The sequence below is a fragment of the Heloderma suspectum genome, chromosome 2 (genome assembly GCF_057233095.1).
Source record: "Heloderma suspectum isolate Gila_16-S chromosome 2, 16-S_ref, whole genome shotgun sequence".
In the NCBI taxonomy this organism is placed as follows: domain Eukaryota; kingdom Metazoa; phylum Chordata; class Lepidosauria; order Squamata; family Helodermatidae; genus Heloderma; species Heloderma suspectum.
Genome location: NC_139459.1, coordinates 91493313 through 91503308, shown reverse-complemented (window position 1 = coordinate 91503308; position 9996 = coordinate 91493313). Strand labels below are relative to the sequence as shown.

General features: G+C 43.0%; 1 protein-coding gene across 9 annotated transcripts in view; it reads left to right on the top strand.

Annotated features, from left to right (window-relative positions):
• The first annotated feature begins 721 nt into the window (after nucleotides 1-721).
• The window catches only part of ERCC6L2 (ERCC excision repair 6 like 2), an 84092-nt gene continuing 74817 nt past the window's right edge, over nucleotides 722-9996 (top strand). For 3 of the 9 annotated variants that reach the window (XM_084834102.1, XM_084834099.1, XM_084834107.1), the window contains exons 1-4: nucleotides 1898-2020; nucleotides 3228-3279; nucleotides 5400-5824; nucleotides 9648-9782. In XM_084834102.1, coding sequence (XP_084690228.1) covers nucleotides 3261-3279; nucleotides 5400-5824; nucleotides 9648-9782 — 579 coding nt within the window. In that variant the 5' untranslated portion in view covers nucleotides 1898-2020; nucleotides 3228-3260. Of the gene's footprint in view, nucleotides 813-1897; nucleotides 2021-3227; nucleotides 3280-5399; nucleotides 5825-9647; nucleotides 9783-9996 lie in introns of those variants that run through there. The other 6 variants (XM_084834105.1, XM_084834104.1, XM_084834101.1 and 3 more) reach the window with 5 other exon arrangements.

Sequence of the window (9996 nt, the reverse complement as noted above, 5' to 3'; positions counted from 1 at the left end):
GCTGAAGGTATAGCAGTGGTTGCGGGGATTAGTTGCACTTGTTGAATTTCTGTCTGCCATGTTGCTCTTGAAAGAGCTGCGGGTGTCCTGCTGCTGCCAGAGGGCAACCCTAGAACAGGAAAGCACTGTACTTGCTTCAAGAAAATAGACGAATGCGCTTAGCCTCAAGGGGAAAAGCTGACCAGCCCCGCCATGAATGGCACAGGGTTCCACACAGGTGTTGCTTCTGGCTTTGCTTCACTTGGGTTTATGCCCCCGCGGTGCCCAAACCTCAACCACCCACTCCCACGCGCGAAGAAACGAGCCACCCCGCCGGCCCAAGGAACGTAAATAGCAAGCCTTCGTATCGCGGGAGTTTGCCGCGTTATCTTCATTAACGTCACGTTTTCCCCCATAGAGCCACACCATTCAGTAATTCGGAGATCTGGATAAGAAACTCCCGTCCTTGCTGTTGGGGGGTCAGCGCGTGTATGTGTGGGGACAACGCGTTATTGCCTGACGTCACCATACGCGGCCAAGCCGTCGGAATTCTCCATTGATATTTATGGGCAGCTCTCTTCCCCGCCTCTTGGCAGGTTTTAAAAAATGGCGCCCAAATGAATCCGAGCTCTGCACACGAGTCTAACCTATCATAAGTTTATGGTGACTTCACCTGGAAAGCAAAATAACTCTCCCCCACGGGAGAGAGGGGGGGCTTTTAAAGAGCTGGGCACCAAAGGGACTGTTGTTCTCGCGAGAGTTCGTTGGCTGCTCCCCGTTGGAAGGGGCTGCTGGTCCTGAAATCCCGGAAGAGACGGAAGCGGTGGCTGTCGGTGAGGAGCGTGTTATCGTAGAGCATTGCGCGCGCGAGCTACGGGAGGGCGGGGGTTGCTCTGCCCGTTGGAATTGGCGCCCACCTCTCATTTCTCCCGGAAGGGACAGCTCAGTTAGATCAGTTTGAGCATGGGCCCCTTCCACAAGAGACGCTGAAGCGGCAGCTGCATGCTTACCTGGGAGTAAGCCCCTTCGAGCACCGTGGGGCTGTTTTCTCAGCGGACATGCGGAGGATTGTGCTGGCAGGGTTGTATCCGGTGTTAGCCCTACTTGGACTAGAGCCATTGAAGTGAATGGGACTTAAGTCAGACTAAAATTGGATACAACCTTTAACATTTGAAGGCACAATCCTGTGCGTGTTTAGACAGGAAAAAAAGGCCTGTGACTCCCAGCATGCTGCTATACCACCTGAGAGCCAGTGTAGTGTAGTGGCCAGAGTGTTGGGCCAGGAGTCCGGATGGCTGGGTTCTAGTCCCCATTCGTCCATGGGAACTCATTGGGTGACTTTGGGCCAGTCATGGACTCTCAGCCCAACCTATCTCACAGGGTTGTTCTTGTGAGGGTAAAATGGAGAGGAGGAGAATTATGTATGCCACCTTGGGTTCTTTAAGGAGGAGAAAAGGTGGGATATAAATGTAATAAATAAAAAGGATTGTGCCCGTAGACTGGTTTCCTACAGACTGGTGTTCCATAAACTGCTGTTACAGTTCAGCAGTGTTGAAGTAGACATGATGAGTGGCCCTAAGAAAGACCACAGCATGCATGTCCACCAGTTTGTTCTCATCAAATAATACCCTTTCACAAATCTGTGATGTGGCCACACTTGGAAGACAGTGCACATTTCTGGTTGCTCCGTCTGATATTTTGGAAATACAGAAAACTAATTAAAATTAGGTGTTAACAGTGCAATTCTGTGCATGTTTGCGCAGAACTGAATCCTACAGAATTCAATGGGACTTGCTCCCATGTAAATGTGATAAGTAGGTCCCATAGCTGGGACAACTGGGGAGCTTCCAGACAGAGGGCTTCTAGTGCTAGCAGTTGGAAGTCATTGTGCAGCTGTTCCATCTTTTCTCCTTAACAGATTTTCTGTGTCAAACAAAAAGATGGAAGAAGTGGTAAGAGAATATGGGAGGGTCATGAGTAGAAAATGATGTCGAGTTGTGTGAATGAGGCAAGGCAACGACACCATAAAAGCACCTTTAAGGCAAGTGGGAAGTGGGAAGACTATACGGCAAAGAAAGCAAGTTTATACACTTTGATAATGTAATCTTACTCAGAAAGGTTTTTTTTAGGCATCTTAGTTGTATGGATTCATACCATATAAATTGTATACATCAGGGGTGGGGCACCTCAGGTCTCGGATCAGAATATGGTCCTCTGGAGTTCCTGAGAAGGCTGTAACCCCATTTCCCCAACCACTGACCAACTGGCTTTCATGCAGTTCCCCCCCCCCCATTCTAAAATGTTGAAATGCCTCTCCTAAGGCTTAGTTACTGGCAGTAAGAGCTGGAGGGAGCAATCCTAAGTCATAGGACATAGGATTTTTTGGTTTCTGGGCTCCCAGGTTGGAGACAGGGTTCTGACCAGAAACTGTTCTCCCCTCCCACTTGGGGCCAGTTTAGTTAATTTCTTCTAAGATCCAAGCCATTGTCTTTTACTTATGCGTACATATTGGCACAGAACGTCAAAGAACTGAATCTTGTGACCCACACCTGATATGAAATTGTGTGCTTTGATATGGCTGTTGCAACCTGGTGCCCTCTAGATATTTTGGACTTCAACTCCCATCGATGCCAGACAGCATGGCCAACTATCAGGAATGCTGGGAGTTGTAGTCCAGAGCATCTAGGGAGCACCAGATTAAAGAAGGCTGGTTTAGCTGTTTCTGTGTTGCAAAACTCCTACATTCCTATCTGAGGCAGTTTGCAAGCACAACAGCTCATGTGCATATGTGTTGCATAACAGCTGCCAGTGCTAATGAGATCTAAATCCAGCCGTAATATTGGTGTTTTTGCTGGCATTGTCAGTACTTTGAGTGATACAGAGATGCTTGTTTAGCTCTGGCATGGGCAGCTCTTAGAGGCCTCAGAGGACACCCAGGGACAGTGTATGCATTTAATTCTGTGCCCTGTTTCAGTAAAGTTATGAGGATTTTATGAGGTTTTAATGAGTAGCAGAGAGAAGTTCTCTCTCTTTCTATGTTGTCGTTATTTGGAAATTATTTTTTATCAGATTTGGTATGTGTTTCATCTATGGGTTTTGGAGGTTAATTACTTGGAATTTAATTATGTGTTTTGGTTTGTCCATTAGCCCTCAACATAAGCAGGATAATAATCTATAGAAAGTGAAATGTCAGTTGATGATACTTGCCTATCAAATTGTTAATACATTTTCTTTTTGGCCTTTTTCAGTTTTTGAGGATCTATGCTGACATGTAACTAGGAATGTGTGACAATTTGACAGGTGGGTTATTCGTTTATTAGTTACCTTGAAAAAGAGAAAAAAGATAGGATCTGTCATTATTTATATAGCACAGATTTAAAACAGTTTACATCCCAATCCTTTATGTGTTTACTCAGAACTAAGTTCCACTAAATTCAGTGGGAGTCTTCCCCATTTAAGTGTGCATAGTATTAAGTCATGTAGCCTGATCATAAGCATGTTTACTTGGCAGTAAGACTCACTTAATTCAGTGGGATGAATCCTTGTTAAGAATTGCCGTAGGCTACAATCATATGCCCATTTATTTGGGAGTAAGATCCATTGAATTCAATATGATTTACTCCTGAGTAGACACACATAGTATTGAGTTGTTAGTTTATTTTAGTGACTTTTCGGGCAGCTTTACTTAGCATAATTCAGGCCATATGGTCCTCTGTAATCCCATCCTTGAGTGGAAAATGTAATGCCTGATTTGGCACTAAAGCAAATAAGTGTGTCTGTTTTAGAAAAGCAGGCTGAATGAATGCCACTTGATCCCCCGCTCCCTAGTCACATGGTATGATGGTTGTGAGATTCCTTCATCATGTTAGCAAACAGACTTCACAAATGTGAGCTGTACCTGGAGGCCAAGCAACCTTTGGGGTTCCCTAAACCATGTCCCTCCCCCAAGGTGTGGGGTCTCCTCGACCTTGTGCTGTTCATCTGAATGCAGCATGAGGTCAGGGACAATGCCCTGCCCCCAGCTTGCACAAAGCCAAAATAAATCACAGGTTGCCTCTGAACTTTGAGGCTTGGAAAGAGGTGGGGATCACCTTCTTCCTTTCAACTTTAAGGTAGGGAGAATGAGGGCTGGGGCGTTATTGTGCTCACCAGAGGCCATCTGAACACTCACCATAGCTAGTGGAATTGTGGATCCGTGTGACTCCTCAGCTCCCTTTCCCAAAGTTTTGCTGTAATGCAATCAATTGAGATCTGAGTATGTGGCAAAGCACTCACATACTCCACACTACAAGACAAAGACCGCAAAGTGCATTTGTTCAGGCCACATCTTGCTTGGTCGAACTGTCTCTTGCTTGGAGTGGGCAGAAGACTATGGGGGATGGGTATTAACTTCCTCATTCTATAATAGGATCTGAGAAACATAACTTTCTGTCCTTTGATAAGCCTTTATTACTGTGAAAGGTACTTATTTTGCTCGTTATTACTCAGTACTCTTATTTTAACTCTCTCTCTCTGCTTGAGAGCTTTTCAAATTTCAATACATTGCTTTGCATCTACTTACAGCTTTCTAAAGCAATCATGAAAATTGATCCGGGTTTAGTTCAATGTTGTCGCTTTTGCATATCAATATTGAAACTAATCAAAATGTATTGAACTGAGAGCTGATGTTTGGGAAAACTGGGTGCATTTTCTGGAGAATTATGCATTATATATCTGTACAAACTGAAAAGTGTCTTTTGTAGCCACAATCCATCTGTCCCTCCCACCTCCCCCCCAGTTGTTTAAAGATTAATTTTAATAATGTTTTAAAATGTTGGTAATGTTATGAAAGTGAATGTCCAAGCTTCCCTTTTTGAATATTTGCTAGTGAATATTTGCCACACCTGTCCTGTTTCTCTTCAGCTTGTTGTTAATGGTACCTATTATCATTAAAATGATACATAGTTTAGAGGCTGTTCCATATGTGTCACCTCCAGTGTGGTCAACATTGAGGACGTTTATGTAACGAACACAAAATGATAAAGATGCACTTCTCAAAATGACAAACTGCTAGTTTTCTGATTTATTTACTTAGATTTATATCTTGTCCTGTGCTTAGAGTAGATTATGGCTAGAGGTTAAAAATGTAGGAACGTTAGTGTTTTTTATACAAATCTTACGTTCTTGTGTTTTTTCAGCAAGCGTTTTATGCCCATATTGAACAGTTAAATCAGGTTTCCCCAACATGCTGCCTTCCAGATGTTTAGGTCTACAACTCCTTTCAATTCCAGCCAGCAAGATCAATGGTCAGGGATGATGGGAGTTGTAATCTAAAACATCTGGAGGGCACATGGTTGTGGAAGGCTGAGTTAAACCAACTGCAATACATTGATTTTCATTCAGTCTGATGTATTATTTCCTTTGTATGTGCTTTTTAACAGACCAATGGCACGTTGGAGATAAATGCCTTGCTCCTGTTCATGAAAATGGGAAGCTTTGTGATGCTATAATAACATCCTTCGAAACAAATGAGAATGGGAATTTTTTTGCAGTTGTTTCTTTTGTGGGATTTCAAGAGAAGAAAATACTAGTAGCAAAGCTCTGTAGAATCAAAACTAGTAAGGATGCACAGAAGAACTTAATATTCGATGATGAAGATTTGGAGAAGCCCTATTTTCCTGACAGAAGGCTTCCCTCACCTGCAGTTGCCTTTGAGTTGTTTGAGGATGGAAATCAGATCCCTTATACAATTAACCGATATCTACGTGATTATCAAAGGGAAGGGACCCAGTTTTTACATGGACACTATGTTCGTAAAAGAGGATGTATTCTTGGAGATGACATGGGCCTTGGGAAAACAATACAGGTATTTCTCCCCCCCCCCCTTTAATAACTCTTAAGGGCCAGAATGTATTGATTTCTGGAGCAGAATAAAGAATTAGCTGAATTATATATTTAGAAAGTATAAATTATCTAGGGATTTGTAGCGCAATGCTAAATGGGGTGGGAGGAGTGTGTGAAGTAGCAGATAGGGCAGGTATGTTGGAGTGGTTTTTTTCCCTAATTCTTTGCTCCCCACCCCCATTGGTTCTGGTGTGGGTGAGATTAGTTATACCGGGTCCAGGCTGATTTGAAGAGGCCTGCAATCCTGGGGGCTCTCCAGTGAACAACAGGGCTTTGGATCCATCCTGTCCTATCCCCACCTTTGGAACATCCTGTTTTGGGGTCTAAGAACAGCTTCCGCCCACAGAAACACTGCTGGCGATAGATTTCCACCAGTGGAGCTTTCTGTGGGCATAATTGGGGCCTTCAGGACAGACATCCCTCACTGCCGATGGAGCTCCTTTCCATTGGGGAAGGGCCTCCTCCACCCCATCACAACCCCCTGCAGCCAGTGGTTTGGCCCAACTGATGTAGATACTATTCAGGTATTACACATTCTATATAGATATTCTGATGGATGATTGAATCAAAATCTCTTGATTGTGGTGATTTGAATAGGAATCTCAAAAATCTAACCCAGTACTCTTTATTTTATTTATTTACAACATTTCTATACTGTATCACATATAAAACAGATTCAGTCTCACAAACAGATATGGTTACTGGGTTATATTTTCCTAGAGTAAAAATGTTTAAACTTTTCACTGATTGATTTTCAATAAAAACAGCTTATTAAAGTTTCAGTACTGCAGTTCATTCGCCTTCATTCATTCTCCTTTATATGAAAGCCAGTGGGTTGGTTCAGATGTAATGCCTAAGCATGGTTTGAAACAATGTGAACTAGCAGACAAGGAGCCTTGGGTCACATGCTTGTCCCTTCCGCTTTCAGGTGACAATTCCCTACCTTCTTTCCTGCTTTGAGGGATGCCATAGATTGCCATTTCCTCCAAACCAGCAAACATGGTTTATGCTTGCTCTGCCAACCAGAATTCAAAACCAGGGTATAATCAAGTAGAAAAGGAACCTCAGGCTTGCATGCTTCCCGCTTCCTACACAGTTGGCGATTTTCCCTTTTTTCCTGGTTTGAGGCAAGCCATATTTTGGTGTTTGCCAGTTCAGCCAAAATGTGAAACTGTCATTTGCCTCAAAACCGGGAAGTGAGAGAATTGCTAAGTGTAAATCGGGAAGTGGGAGTTCGTGTAAGCAGGAACATCCTTAACTGCTCTTTCATGTTGCACCAAACTATGTTTTAAGACTTTCATCTGCACTATCTCAGTAACTGAGTTCTCATGGAAAATATTTCATTAATTCAAATATGAAATTATTTCATATTTCTTCAGTCCCCTAAGGGGGATTTTCACTGGATTGCACTAAAAGAATTTTGTGAAATATCATGTACAAGAAATGGGAGAGAAATTCATTAAGAACAATCAATCTTTAATATGGAGGAAACCCTAAGCTGCTTTGTTTTTTTAAAAAAATGCCATACGGTTTAAGCCAATATTAACCTTACTTTGTTTTGAAAACCTCAAGATGTATTAAGGGGGACTTTATAAGAACATTTTGTAGACTATTATCTTGTTTTGCTTCTTGATTTTGAGTTTCTAAGGGCACAATCCTGTCCGGAAGCCTGTCAGCCCTCGAACTTGGAGGCTGATGGGTATCCTATGCAGGGTGGAGGAGCATGGAGGCAATTGTTGCCTCCGTGCTCCTCTCGCTCGGCATTTTCGGTAGATGAGCAATTTGCCCATCTAGCAGCTGAGCAGGAGGGAAGGAAGCTGGGTGGCTGGAGGATTCTTCCTAAGTCAGCTGCCCTGATATCCTCCCCTCCCCGCCCACTGAACTGCCCCCTTTCCCTCCTCTCTGAGCTCACATCTGCGAGCTTGTAGAGGCAGCTGAGGCAGTCCTCTCTGTGCTGGCTGTAAAGGGGCTGGGAGCTCAGACTCCTGGGTATGAGGTTGGAGCTCTGTCTCTGGGCTCAGATCCAGGAATCTGAAGTATCCTATGGCCCTCCAGATGCTCTCCAGGGGCCATAGGATTGTTCTTCCTGTAGCTGCTTTTATTATTATTTTAATAGAAAAGCAGGGTGTAAATAGTAACTAAGCTAAATTTAGTAAATCACAGTTACATATTTTTCTAGTTTTCTTCTTCTCAGTGGTGAGGTCTGGAAACTTAGAATCTTAAAATGAGAACGCTGGGTATCTCTCTTCATTCTTTCATGACAGGCCTTTTCTTCCTGTCCATTATACTTGGTAAACACAGAAGGTAGACAGCTGGTGAGATTGCAGTGAGGTCTTTTATTTTCCAGTTTCTCACAAACTGAGAAATACCCAAGAAGACAATGGAGAGTACACAGTCTATGCTTCCTTTAAGAAACAAGACTGATTTCCACTTGCCTTTTTATATTGCCTGTTGGGAAATTTTATTACATTCTTTCCCAGACATTGGTGTACAGCACACATTGCAAAATGACAGTATGTGAGGAAAGATAGCCTGTAAAAATGCTTTCTTGTCAGCATGGGGAAGGATGCATGTAACATTTTCTCAGAATGGCAATTCATTCCATCATTCCAAGGATGAAATAGTGCTCTACTCTGTGAGAAATCCAGGGATTAAACTGAAGATTTATTCAGATTGATTTTCATTTTATTCTATAGTTCAGTTCCATAACTTATCACACTATCTTTTTCTAAAGTTCCCGTGTATGGTTTCCCACCTATTTTATGTGACAGTATGCTTGATATTAGGACTCCCATTACAAACATCTTTTTTTCAGAACGGTTTGAATTTCATTGTAAGCTGGAAGAGGGTGTATGAATATTTACCATGACAACTTATTTTTAAACATATCTGCATTTTAAACCTGGTCATCTAGTTGAACATTAAACAACTGGTTTAAGGCAGGACTATTTTATGGACGTGATTAAAAAAAATACTGACTCCTAATGCCACACCAAACTGAGGGCATCAGTGCATGTAGTTAAATTAGCACAATAAAAAACTGTCCTGCAAACTACATGCCGTGGATGGATTTCTGTTCCTGCATGGATCCTCTTTATAGTCTGCTGGCAGACTAAGAGATAACAAAGCTAGTCCGATTTCTCAAAAGTGCGGCTAATACAACAGGTTTAAAGACAAGCATGCTGATAGTGCCAAAGAGCCCTATCTAGGTTATTTAGATCTTTTCTAAACTATATACACATGTGAAAATTGCCCCCACACCCCAATGTGGTAATTTGGCTTTAAAAAAATCTAGATTATGGGTGGGGAATCTGTGGCCTGCAGGGCCTTTCAGAACAGCCCACGGTTCTCCTCTATCCCTGCTCATCCTGAAATTAAGCTTTTAAAAAGGTTCTATTGGCACCAGTGGAGGCTCTTTAAAGGCCTAATTGTAGTGAGAAAGGTAATTTTTTAAGGTAGGGTCTCAGTGCCCAGGGAGGGGAGGGATTGCCCTTATTAGTCGCATTCCCCCCTCTGAAAATGCCCCACATACACAACAATTGACACCTCTGTCTGTTGGCCCATGGAGTGGCTCAGGGTTCTGTTTTGTCCATGCTGTTCAGTATCTACATAAAACTGCTAGGTGAAGTCATCTGGAGATTTGGACTGAGAAGTCATCAGTATACCCAGCTTTATCTGTCGTTTACATCCTTTCCTTGAGATGAATTGGAAACCCTAAACTGTTGCTTGTTGGTGGTAAAAGACAAGTAGTAGTCCTCATTGTGTCTACCTGTTGTACACAACAGGACAATATTCATGCATTCTGTGACTCTAGGGAGTTGCATTGGAACTCTGTCTCCAGTGATTTTTCTGCTCCAGAGGCCCTGACTCTGATCCTGCAAGGAAGAGTGAGTCATGATGAGTGGAGTACTCCAGCAAAGGTGTGTTTCCTATTGCCTTTACCAGTGCATGGTGGGAACTTCCCTGTTTTTGCCAACAGGGCTTCCTTTTATGCAACCTACGTAGTTAAGAAAGGGTTGTTTCATCACTACATGTTGGTCCATATTGTATGGGTGGAAAGGAGTCAGTGGCTGGGTTCACACGGTCGTAGGGGAAACAATGCAGAATGGGTTATTTCCCCCACATGCCGCTCGC